The sequence below is a fragment of the Dermochelys coriacea genome, chromosome 13 (assembly GCF_009764565.3).
Source record: "Dermochelys coriacea isolate rDerCor1 chromosome 13, rDerCor1.pri.v4, whole genome shotgun sequence".
NCBI lineage: Eukaryota > Metazoa > Chordata > Testudines > Dermochelyidae > Dermochelys > Dermochelys coriacea.
Window position 1 is genome coordinate 16,410,406 of NC_050080.1, and position 13,460 is coordinate 16,423,865.

General features: G+C 40.1%; 1 protein-coding gene across 4 annotated transcripts in view; it reads right to left on the reverse strand.

Annotated features, from left to right (window-relative positions):
• The window catches only part of PTPN1 (protein tyrosine phosphatase non-receptor type 1), a 61,441-nt gene that overhangs the window by 4,163 nt on the left and 43,818 nt on the right, over positions 1-13,460 (reverse strand). For 3 of the 4 annotated variants that reach the window (XM_038369031.2, XM_038369032.2, XM_038369036.2), the window contains 6 exons: positions 12,908-12,998; positions 10,667-10,767; positions 7,891-7,989; positions 4,270-4,407; positions 877-1,086; positions 115-276 (listed from right to left, as the gene is read on the reverse strand). In XM_038369031.2, the coding sequence (XP_038224959.1) occupies positions 115-276; positions 877-1,086; positions 4,270-4,407; positions 7,891-7,989; positions 10,667-10,767; positions 12,908-12,998 (801 nt within the window). The remainder of the gene's footprint in view (positions 1-114; positions 277-876; positions 1,087-4,269; positions 4,408-7,890; positions 7,990-10,666; positions 10,768-12,907; positions 12,999-13,460) is intronic. The other variant, XM_043495544.1, reaches the window with a different exon arrangement.

The following is a 13,460-nucleotide window of genomic DNA, read 5'->3' on the forward strand; positions in this document are numbered from 1 at the left end:
TGTAGCTGCATCGGTCCCAGAATATGAGAGAGACAAGATAAGGGATGCAATATATTTTATTGAACCAGCGCACCCACCTTCTCTATGTACAAATGATATGCAGTCAATACATACCTGCACCGAGGCATCTCCCATAATAAATTTTGCTCCTTCAATAACAGCCAAGTAAGAGAAACGAAGTTGATCTGCTGTCTGTATAAGCCCCATTCTGTACTTTCTCATTTCTAAGAGAACTTGCTTAATGTCCACAGAAGAAGGATCTTTCCTTTCGTCCATCTGAAGGTAAAGATTTGAAACTTGCTTTACACAGATACCCACTCTAATGTGTTTCAACACAACGACTCATTTGTTGCATAGGCTTCAAACTGTTCCCATATTAACGGGTATAGGGATGAAGGTAACATATGAGACTTCTATCAGGCCCTCACTGCTTAAAAAAAAACAAAACGATGCAGTTTTACCTCAGGATAACTAATGTATGTATGAAGTTATCCCCAAAGTAAAAAGACTAACAGTAAAGATCAGGCACTTTAGTTTTACCTCAAGGTAAAATTAGGCAAGGACCACTTTTCTTAGCAGGGAAGATAAAGCCTAACTTTGCGAGTCACTCCAATTGGAACCAGTGATAAGTTTTCTTTTATACTCCCACAATGGCCCATTCAAAGCTTAATTTGCTTTAGCTTTAGAATGAAAAAATATTACCAAAGACAAAAGTAAGAGTTAAGAGACAAATGTCTCGAGGAATGTGTATCACTATATACCACAATTCATTAAAGGTGCCATGGCTCGCATGAGCTTCAAATAAGCAATTCCCAGAAGTAACTACACAAAGTTGTAACTCACTCCCTATTCCCATCTAGAGTAAGTGGTTCTTACCAGTAGAAGACATGTATCAACCAAACAAAAAGTTCCCGATCTTCCAATTCCTGCACTGCAATGCACCACAATGGGTCCGTGCTCAGGACTCAGTGAGCCAGACTCTCTCACTTTGAACAGGAAGTTGAGGAACGAAGCAGGAGATTCTGGGACTCCAAAGTCAGGCCATGTGGTATAGTGAAAGTGCAGAATTTCTCTAGTTTCCTGTGCCTGTAAAATATAATGTTTCCAAGCTATAAGAATCTCTAGATATGATTTAAAGAGTATTCAAGCACAGCTACTGTCTGCAATAACATACTAATCAGAGGAAGAATACCACTCAACACATGTTCATATTTCTAGTAAGTGACCAATTTTCATAGTATATTATATTCAAAGGGATTTCCAAGGTCAGTCTTGATGCTGCTAATAAACACATCTACATTCTACAATTCATAAGGAAATGGGTAGGATTTCACTTGTACTGCCCTATACTGAATTCACGCCACAGTTTTTTCTTTTCAAATCTTACCCTGAAAAATGATTCCCTTTAAATTTATGATGGACTAAATCCTACTCACCATTCTATTACTGTATCCTTCCAGTCTCCATTCTTTAACCGTTCAGCAAGAATACTTGCTTGCTCGCTCATTTGCTGCTTTCCTTTAATCCAGGGATTGGCAGCCTTTGGCAGGCAGCCCATCAGGGAAATCCGCTAGCGGGCCAGGATGGTTTATCTGCAGCATCCGCAGGTTTGGCCGATCGCGGGTCCCACTGGCCGCGGTTCGCCATCCCCAGCCAATGGGGGCTGTGGGACGCGGCGGCGGCCGCCAGCACATCCCTCGGCCTGCACTGCTTGCTGCAGCCCCCATTGGCTTGGGACAGCGAACCGCGGCCAGTGGGAGCTGCGATCGGCCGAACCTGCGGAGGCTGCAGGTAAACAAACTGTCCTGGCCCGCCAGTGGATTTCCCTGACGGGCCGCGTGCCAAAGGCTGCCAATCCCGGCTTTAATCTAACCCAATCCATTTTCCTATGAAGTTTTCCCATTCTGCATTTCAGAGCTGCTGAACCCAATTCTAAAGCACTACTTGCTTGTAAAGTATCATGAATGTCTAAGGAGCTGTATAATTTTCAAATAATTCTCACCATAAAAGCCTTGTGATGTTTTGAATGAAGGACACTAGATAAAACTAAATTATACAGAGTAATTTTACAGTTTATAGTTCAGCTGTTCATTTTATCCCCCTATAAAATGGGCACTATGGCCTTCCAGTAGATGGGCTGGCTAAACTCTTTGGAAAATGAGGTACCTCAAGCTGGAGGAGCAGCAGCTCAGACTTGTCCAAAGCAAGGACCTTATATTAGCACAGTCTTTTCCTTCACAACCAACAACGTCTACTAAGCTGAAAGCAATCTCGGAAGACTTAAGACCGATGTTCTCAGCCTCTTGAAATCTTGAACCAAAGCTTTTGAAGTTTGTCTGCTATGGACACTGTAACCTGGGATGTTTTTTCTGACAACTTCCGAGTTCTTGCTAGTATAGTTTGGCTAGTGAAATTTGTACCTGACAATGGGCCTATTTTCAGCTTCCTGGCAAGAGGGAGCATAGAAACAAGGTGCTAAATCTTTAAGAGAGGTTATAAATATTCAGTGAGGGGGGGACAGAGTGCTTATCCAATAACAGGCAGTAGTAGGTTTTAAAAAGCTAACTAAAAAGGCAAACTGAAATCAAAGTAGAACTGAAATTAGCATGTCACTGAAATGTATTTGACATTCACTACCTGTCCACATGCACCTGCTCCAACACTGGTTCGGGGTGCTCTGTGGACTTCAATTTTAACTAGATGCAGATGTTAGTTTTGATCAGATGCACTCACTGCAGCTGCCCCTTTAGCCAATCTCCTCTAGCATAGTTTCAGTGCCCCGCCCTTCCTCTGCTCTGAATGATTCTGCTATGACTCCTCTCTGCTGTATTTATTCATGTGTGCAGTGTATCCCCAGCATTGCTTCGCACTGTTCCCTACTGCCCCCATTGTAATGTTTTATTTTGTCACTGCCAAAAATAAAAAGTAACAGAGAGTCCCCTTTTAGCAACTAAGGGCCTGAGCCTCAGTGGGGCTCCATGTGGGCACAGAGTTCCATCTGCACAGAGCTCATTGCAGGATCAGGGACCAACGCTGCTGGGTGTCAATTTAGCAAATCGAGTGAAGACCCGCTAAATCAACGGCAGAGTGCCTCCTGTTGATGCAGCGCAGCGAAGACACCGGGATAAATCGACCTACACTGACTCCAGCTACGTGAATAATGAAGCTGGAGTAGCGTAACTTAGGTCAATTTATCCTGGTAGTGAAGACAAGCCCTAAGTAAGGAAGATTGCTGATTCCCTTGCTGAAGACTTTCAGTGTGAAGAGGTGAAGATTTAAGTCTGTGTAGAAGGAGACGAATTCCAAGAAAAGGTGTTTTCAGAAGATGTTTTTTAAAAAGCTCCATGTATACATTCCTTAGCAAATTGATAATGATCATGCTTGGAAGAACAATTATTTCAGACATTCCTGTACAGAGGTACTGGACTTTTACACAGTGATGTTATAAAGGTAACACTGCCCTAACGTTCCACACTGAATCTAAGATAGGTCTATACTTGTGGCAATGAGTTCATACACTGCATGTCCCCTACAGCAGTCTAGATAGTGAATGTCTTTACTCTATTCGTCTAAGCAATGCCTCCAGAACCTTAAGGTATGTACTCTACAGGACTCTACACTCCGAGCAGTGCCTCCTCTATCTACACTGCTGTGTTTAGCAGAGTAGGGTCCCACTGCCTCCCTGCCGCCAGAGCCTTTCCTGATCACAATGAAAGAGTCTGGCAGTGGGAAAAGGCTCTGGCAGCTCCCTGCTGTCTCTCCCTGGCCAGCCTCTTTCACTGCCTGCCACACACACACACACACACACACGTACGTTTAGATGCAGCCTGCTTTTCATTGCAGTGTGTAACTACACATACCCCAGAAGTAGCTGTCACTGTAGAGAAGGCCTAATGCTGAAGACATCACAATATAATATCCATTCATTCAAATTATGTTTTGAATTACAACAGTTAACCTCATAAATGTTAATATGTTGATTCTTTACACCTTGGAGTTTAACTTCTATGTTGTTGGGGAAAATCAAAGGCTGAAAAAAGTGTTTATCCCCACAACCAGTACAGTCTAGAGCAAACTGCATTGGCATTCACAGACCAGAGCAATGCTAACATATTGAGAACCTCCTAATTCACTGATGGGCATGTTACCCAACTTCAGCATCCATTCCCTTTGTACTCAAAGCCTTTACAAACCAGGATCAAGAAATACAGCTCCATGATGGGGAATTCAAGGACAACACTATTTGACTGGTATGCTTTCCATACTTACAGTAAGGTTTTCCAATTCTAGCTGTCGTACTGTGTAATATGATTTTACATCTTCAGAAATCAAGGTTAACTTCAAGTTCGTATCCTCAAAGAGCATTTCTTTCTCCTCTTTCTGTGGCCAGTACTGTGCACATTTTATCTAAAAAAGCAAACAGAAGAAAAGCACTCGTCACTGGGGTCTATGCTAAAAGTGAGGAAAAAGGAGTGTTCCTTAATTCAGTATTTTTTAAGTTATTATTAATTACATATATTAATGTGGCACTAAGGAGCCCTGAGGTCTAGTATATTGCAATAAATTCAAACATGCATTTCTAAAAAGAAAGGCTAGTTCTTGCAGGAGGGCCTCCTGTTTCCAGTACATTATGCAAGTACTATCTCAGCACATCTTGGTGTCTTTCACACAAAGGCCCAGAGGCTGGCCGGCTGTCACTGCATCCCTGGAAAATTCCCAGAGCACAAAGGTGCCTTAGGGTGGATGTAGCCCTTGTACTCATCCCTGGCACTGGGGTGTGCAACGCTGCTGTAAGTCAGAACAGCCGCCCCGGGAATCTCGTTAAAAGCACCCTAATATTTTTATTTGGACCCTGCATCAGTAGTCCGTATAGTATGAAAAGATTCAATTGGCTCCTATACATTTAAAAGCTGGGGGACTCGGAAGAACTTCAGAAATCATGATTTTAGGCAGTTTCACTTTGCAACCAACAGGCACATAAGATGAAGTTGGACTGAACATCTCAAGGGAGGAGATCACAATAGGAAAATAAGAGTTAATAAAAGACAGCACAATGTAAGTGTGAAAGCTTCTTTATAGAATCCATAATATTCTACATTCAGAAAGTTACAGCATTATTCATTTGGAAGTAAAAATGTCAGATGAGATTTTGGGGTATCCATTCACTCCCCATAAGTGTTAAAAAAGTCTTAGATCATTTTTCAGAGTAGCAGCCGTGTAGTCTGTATTCGCAAAAAGAAAAGGAGTACTTGTGGCACCTTAGAGACTAACAAATTTATTTGAGCATAAGCTTTCGTGAGCTACAGCTCACTTCATCGGATGCATTTGGTGGAAAAAAGTTTTTTTCCACCAAATGCATCCGATGAAGTGAGCTGTAGCTCAGAAAGCTTATGCTCAAATAAATTTGTTAGTCTCTAAGGTGCCACAAGTACTCCTTTTCTTTTTTAGGAGATCATTGTGATTCTATATGGCATAGTTTAAAAAAGTTAAAAAACTTTAATTGAGCTAAAAAAAGGAGTCTGCAAATATTCCTGTTACCTAACTTCTGCCTGCACATAGTAATTTTCTCAGTAATAATTTTCCAGGAAACCGAAGGTCTGCACCAATAAACTGTTGACATGCTAGAAACTTAAATGAGTCAGCCAAAAATACAAGTAGTGCATTTTGCTCTGTACAAAGGGGAAATGACACTAAGATCTTGTTAGCAGTATACAAAGTCTGCAACCATGTCTCTGACCTCTAGACCTATATGGATATTATGAGTGTTGACAACTAAACTGCTACTTTTCAGAATTTAACAAAGCTCCACCAAAACAGGATTTTGATCAGTGTTCCAAATCTGTTGCAGAGGAAATGGATTACTGCACATGGCTAAGGCTTCTTATATTAAATTGTAAATAAAGTGGCCTTAATTTGGAGTGGAACAAAGTTGAAATAAGAAAACTGGTTATTACATAGTTTATCACCAATGAAAAGGAAATTATGATGGGATGGTAATAAAATGTGAGGGCTGTTTCTGTGTAATGGGACAAAAAGAGTATTTTACTTCTAAGGGAAGTTTGAGACATTTTACAAATAGCTCTTTTTTTTTGTAGACGGTGAAGGAATCGCAGGACATATCAAGGCCTACAGTGCTTCCAACACTGGTTAAATACTGAGCAGGACGACAATATGAAGCAAGGATATGTTATAATCTTCCGCAATTTTTTAAAAATTAAATCTTAGAACGGAGCAGTTAGCTTCATGTCTAATTCTGCACCAAATGGCTCTGCAAACATTTTGCTTAGTTCCACTGAAAAAAATCTCACTGCTGTTTGTTAAGAAGCATTAGCCCTCTGCCCTAAGGGATCTTGATAATTCTTTGCTTTGTTACTTGGGGGGGGGGGGGGGGGGGGGAGGGGAAGGAGAGGAGAAGAGGGAGAGAGAGAGCATGTGGTTGGAAAGGGAAGGATGATTAAAACAGAATTACTGCACCTCCCCTTTGAAGGTTACATTTCACTATTCCCATTACTAAGAAAAGCAAAAAACTGAAATCAAGACCAGAGAGTTAGAACACAGCTCACTGCACAACTGATTTCCTGATGACCAGGAATTCTTTCCTGGTTATGCAAGTGTCCAACACTAGATCCCCATTAGTGGACACAAGATGCCCACTTACCGTCCTCTGAAATGGCCTTACAGTCAGCAAAGGAACTAAAAACATCTCCTGGGCTAAAACCCACAATGCGAGTTTTAGCCCGCGAAAGCTTATGCCCAAATAAATTTGTTAGTCTCTAAGGTGCCATAAGGACTACTTGTTATTTTTTCCTGATACAGACTAACATGGCTACGCCTCTGAAAAAAATCTCAGCGTACAGTTCTATTCAATCTTCAATTACTTTTGAATCAAACCTGCTCCATTGGCAGACCCACTACTGTGATCACACTATGGCAGCTTCCATTAACAAGCAAACTATGGTAACTTCTCCTGAGCCCATGGCTGCAGAAGTAGTCCTGGGTCTAGGGATGGATGTCCCCCACCACCTGCCACGGAGCTAAACCATCCCTCCCGCTCACTCATGCAGTGGATAAGAAGTGGTAAGAGCTATTAGTAGAGCCTGTACCCCCACCTGCTTACCAAAAGGGCTGAGCCCCTTTTGCACCCCAGAGGGACAAGTGGCCAATACATACAGAGATAGCCGGAGGATTTCCAGATATTTCACTAATTAGTTTCTGGTGATCATTCCCTGTGTTTAACTCCCCTCATTCTCTGTCCCAAGCTATGAGGAAATGTAGGTATGAAGGGGGAAGGGGTGAACTGATGAGCATAGGAAATATGTAGATCAGAAGTAGTGGCACAGGAGACTTTGAAAGAAGCCTGGAAATAACAAAAAGTTAGGTAACATCACCCTGATCAATTTCTTTACACATTGCTCTTCTTTCTGTATATTTTGTCTGTCTTCAAATATAGATTGTAAGGTCTTAGGGGCAGTAAATTAATCTACAACTACTTTTAAGGCCCGTGGATAGTGCCAAAGTAACGTAAAGGGTCTTAATATAAATGGGAATCAGGGCCCCAGTCTCCAGCCATTACCAAAGAGGAACTACACAAGCATCTAGACTAGCAGGACTGAAGAGAGAAACCAAGTTAGTGTTCCTGTATGGAAAACTCCAGTTGCACTTAGCCCATAGTACAGCTGAATTCAGAAGAAATTACGATCTGCTATTCGGAACTGGATAATTTCTACATATCCCTCAGTTAACCAAGATCCAGTTTCAGATACTCAGCTTCTGAATCTTAGATATGCTTTGCTGGACAAAATTCTGTATATGCATTTTTCTGCCACCATTATGTTTTGGTTATTTATTTGTTTTTAACTACACGCAGCTAAAACACACTTATATACTTACTGATCCTTTTTCCATCACTCTGTTGAGCATGACGACACCACGGCTTTTCTGTTCCCAAACCATCTCCCAAAAGTGACCACAAGTATTTGGCAGAGGACCCTGCAAAGACAGAGAATCTTCTAAAGTAAGAGACATTTTCTGTGAAAACAGATTAGAGCACCGTACCCTAACTTTACAGCCTAATGCATGCAAATAACTTCTCATTTTAAGTGTCTGAAATGCAATACAATAGCTTTAAGTTCCATTTTCCAACTATGAAGTCACTAGCTTGTGTGCGCTATATCTGTTTCCCCACAGAAAATAGGAAGAGAGAACTGGTCTTATTTTCATGAAGGGAACTGGGAGTGAAAAAAAAAACCCCACAGAATTTGCTCAGGAAGGGCAAAAAAGGAATCTAATGGGGGAAATCTCACTCTGACCGGTCAGTGGGATTTAAGAGCATGTAGTTTTCAGAACTGGGGCCACCGTGATTGACAGTAAGTATATATTACAGGTAATAAAGACCTTGCTAGTAATAATGTGCCAAAGTTACTGACTGAGGCATAGCAAACAATGGTCAGTCAAAAGAATGAGCCAACTATTGTGGACTGCTCAAACACTATACAGAATTCATTAGTCTTCTTTAATAGCTCCTCTATCAATTGTTCTTTAAGGGGTAGTCCTCTTCATTAGATCCCAAAGCTATCTACTTTCAAAGCACCTTCGCTTGTGTGTCAAGATTTTCCTTTATCCCTAATCTCTCTGTTAGTTAATCTATGTAGCGGGGAGATATAATACCACTACACATCCTCTGAGGTGCTTGTTTTTTCATTTGTTTTTTCGATAATCTAGACTAACAAAATTGTGCAGCTGTGATTTCTCACCCCTCGCATGGCTCAAAGACAAAATAATGTAGCATGGTCCTTGAAAAGAATAACTGGATTCTCAGCGGCCTCATTTCAAATTGATTAAAGAAACACTGGGTTAGAACTGATATAAAACTATCAGCTAAGTGTACCTGTTACTTTCTTGCCCTGATTAATAAAACAAGTAGATCTGTATCCACAATTGTTTTTCCTCATTTCATAGGACATCACAGATCTTAATTCATGTTTTATTTAAAAAAAAAAAAAAAAAAAAAAAAAAAAGGTCTACTTCTGTGCTACAGATTGGTGTTGATTTTCTGAAAATAAGGAGGAAGAGCTCTTGCTCGCTGCTAAAAAATATTAATCCCAGTTTACCTTCATCTAATAAGCGTAGGACAACTAAATTTTTTTTTTTTTTTTAAAAACACAAATATTACAGATGACTGTTCCCAGGAGACTGAACCATAAATCTCATTGTCTAAACAACATTAAGGCAAACAAGAACTCTGGAACAGGCTCAGAGTTAGCAACTAACAAGTCATGCTATTAAGGTATAATTCAGTCGGATTACATACAAAGATGTAGAAGTTTAGATTCATAGGAAGCGTAACGCAATGGTGCTATTATTTATATTAAAAAAAATCTTAGATCTGTTTTTCTATACTTCTCCTGACTATATTTTTAAATGAAACTTACAAGAGAAAATAGCTCCCAACAGCCTGGCCTGAAGGTTTAAACTAAAAGGTGAGACTCCTCACTACTTCTAAATAGTACGTTGGTGATATAGCCTACTCAGTGGATAAATGACACTTTTTTAAACCTCAGCTAGTGGAGAACTACATTGTTGTGTTGAGGCAGCTATATTAAAGTCATAGGAAGGATCTTTCATTAGAGTTACATGTCCAGGAATGTGCTGCTGTTTGAGGACTGAGGATTTTAATAGTCCTTAAAGTATAATTATAACTATAAGGGGGGAGTTACTGTACTCAAAGTCCTCTCGCTTAACATTGTTTCAATCTTATGTCCCTGCTCCATTATAGAACATGCTCGTTTAAAGTTATGCAATACTCCCCTATAATGTCCTTTGGCCACCTGCTTTGTCCATGGCTGGCAGCCCTCCTATGCCCCCCTCCCCCCCAAGCACCTCCCACCCACCAGCGGACCCCGTGGATCAGCACCTTCCCCCTGCTTCCCCCACCTCCTGCCCGCGGCGTCTTGCGGCATTCAGGAGGCGGGGGGAGGGAGAAGAGTGAGGATGTGGCGCACAGCCTCCAAGGTACCTCCCCTGCCTCCTGAATGCCGCAAACCAGCTGATTGCTGCAGGCAGGAGGCAGGGGGAGCAGGGGGGGAAGGCGCTGATCCGTGGGATGGATTTTGGATTTGAGATACAAGTTTCATTTTCTGCCAAACTCCAGTTACCCTATTGTTTTAGATGTCCCTTAAGAGATCTGGATAATCAGGATTTACCACTAGATGGGTTTAAAGTCCAACAGACTTAAGCTTGACATCTAAAGGATGCAGTCTCTCAAGTGGAGAGACAGATGCACTATTATCTAACACAAGAGCCTCCATTTAATCCAAAGGCAGATCTGGAAACTGTACTGAGGCCATATCTAGGAAAACAGGTCAGGCCAAATCCTGGTCCCATTAAAAGTCAATAGTGAAATTCAGTACACTTCAGTGGAGCCAAAATTTGGTTTGTGTTTAAAAAGGTGTTACACTACTTTCCTAGTATGGAGGGGGATAAAAAGTCACAGGCTAAAAATACAAGGAAGTCAGAATGAACTATTAGAGTCAGTGCTGATGTTCAGCTCAAGTGACAATACAATATTTTTAAGTCATGTTTAACAAAAACGCTTGGAGCTGCTGGTTTGAGAGAGGGTAAAAATGATTCTATCAACTATTCTGTAGTTTTTTTTTCCAGTAGTTACCTGGGTAAGGATGTAGCTCCTTTGGGCCTCTTCCATTTTTATCAAGCTGGCATTGATATAGTCATTGTCACCTTTGGTTAGCTTAATTCGACTGTGGTCAACTGTAGCACAGACAATCAGAACACACAGGTTAATGCCTTCATGCATGATCCACAACCAATTTCATCAAATGCTAGGACCAAAAATGTAACTTTCTAAAAGAACAAAAAGTGAAACAGTAACAATAAAGAATGGTTTCTGAATGAAAAGTTCTTTGCACTTGCTGTACTGGGAACAGACAATTAGTACTATTTTATTGTGATAATGCAATTAGGGCCCAATTAAAAACAGTTGTGAAGTGTGGAGTATTTTGCACACGCAATGATCACAACTGTATGTGCAAACCAGATAATTATGCACACAGATTTATATATCAAGCTACTGCTTGTACATGCAATCAGCATGTACAAACTAATTATACAACTATATGCATATTTTTGCAGGTCTTTGTGAAAATCAGTTCCTTAAAATCTGGATAATAGATAAATTTGAACAAAGTTGCCTGTATCAGCAGGATAGCCATCAAATGGAACCCTTACCCTCTGCTTATAGGTCCTACATTCAACTGGAAAATTTTCCTAATCTATCCACACCACCTACTGAACAAAAAAATTACTTGACACTTATTTTACTGCACTTCTGTTAGTTCGAAAGCTTGCAGTATTTATGATTCCCCCAATGCATACGAATTTCCACATTTTACAGGAAAACCAAACTTATTGAAAGGAATACCATCTAAAGGAAAACAAAATCAACAGCTGTCAACAAGAAAAAAATAAGACTCCTGAAAGTGATCAGTAAGCAAAGCTATGTGCAACATTATAGTCCCTACTGAATTTCTTGAAAGGCTGAACTGAACTTTAGTCTCTAAAGTGACTGTACAAGTTTTCCAGTATCTGGAAATATTTGTTTAGATGCAATATGTACAGGAATCCTGTGACTGCAGCATACACTGCAATTATTCTTTATGTTTGTTCTATGCAGTGTTAACTACTTATGCTAAACAACCTGTTCCACCTCATATGTAACTGTGACATTGAGTTCATTTCCCAGACTAGAAGATCTCTGAGTAGCTCAAAAGCTTGTCTCTCTCACCAACAGAAGCTGGTCCAATAAGATATTACCTCACCCACCTTGTCTCTCAAAACAGAGAACATAATTAACACTCTTTGGATGAGGGGAAAAAAAGTCTCAAAAAGTGCATCACGATTAGGGTTTCTGGCTTATTATAATTTAATTTTTCAGGGTTTATTTTTAACTGAGTTTTATAAGGGTCCAAGTTGGAGTTTTTAAGGGCTTTCTATGAATAATCTCTTTGCAACGTTCACTAGTGTATTTTAACATAGTACTCTTTCAAACAGCAATATGCTAAAGTATACAAGGGAACCTCTAATGAACACCAGCAGGAACTATTATTGTGCAAGAAATTAGTGCGCTTTAGAACTCACACCCTTGTAATCCACATTACCAGTCTGTGCAAACAAGCTCCTGGATACAAGTAACCATTTCTGGTGTTTATCCAATAAACGCTGATTGCATTTTTTGTATTAGGATGTTTTGTCGGTGTTTATCAGTTAAGACTGAAAATCAGAAGCCCTAATCATGACCCACTTTGTGCAGGGAGAAGAGACTTAGAGGGCTGAATATAAAGTTTCATCAACAGATATACTAGGAAAACAGAGACCAGAATTTCTGAAGTGACTAAGTTAAAAGCTAGCTTGGCTGGATTCTTTGCTTCCTTTTTTCCCTCTCAAACCAACTTCCAATTAAATTGCTTTGGCAAGATTCCTCCTGTCTCTGTACAGCTACAAACATCCTATATTAACTGGTAGCATGCTATATATATTTATTTTTACAGTAATGGAGAGGATAACTGTACATTTAATATTGATAACAGATTTGTGCTATCCTACCCATCCTCCTTCTCTGTCCCTGGGATTTAACCATGAGACAACTATTTTCCTGCAAAGACTTCTGTCTATGAACATTGCAGCTATTGTACACTGCTGCAGTGTAATCCCATGACATAACACACTATGGTGTATTGTGACATATCTCATGTCATGAAGTATATTAATGACAAGATTTAAGTCATGGATGTGTAGCCATCCATTCAAAATATACCACCAAATGCCTTCTGAAAGACAAATTCTTAGAGGTTAACAGTCTGTTACAAATAATTGTGAAAAAAAAGATACTTACAGGGGCTGACATCTCTGTACCTATTTCGGTTTTTGTTTCTGGGATGTTTGGCCACTTTACATGGAAAGTCACTGGCTTCATGCCTGATATCCTAGAACAAAAGAATTAAGATGTTTGAACTTGCCAGCAGTTTGCAAGAAAAACTTACAGTTCAGTGTGTCTGTGAGGGAGGGGATGTTGATTTTATTTTATTTTGTAGTCACCGGCAAGTGTCTGCTTATCATGGCATTTTAATTTACTTGAGGGTTTTGGACAGCAACTATTTAGAACAAATGTTTTCAGTTTTAGATTAAATACTGAGGTAAGATTATTTCTTGGAGTGCAAGACACTGACTCATTGTTGGCTATGCTAATATGTGATCAGCTTTTCACAAAGGAAATACTGCAACCCATTGTGCTTTTAGATGAACATATTCTACCTGATGTAGAGAACTGTGCAGACATGACATTACATAAATATTTCCACAAAGTTATTCATCGCACGCAGCTACACATTAAAGAGTTCACTAAGAAGGATGGTTAGAAATGGCTATTTGTAACAATCCATCTGTCA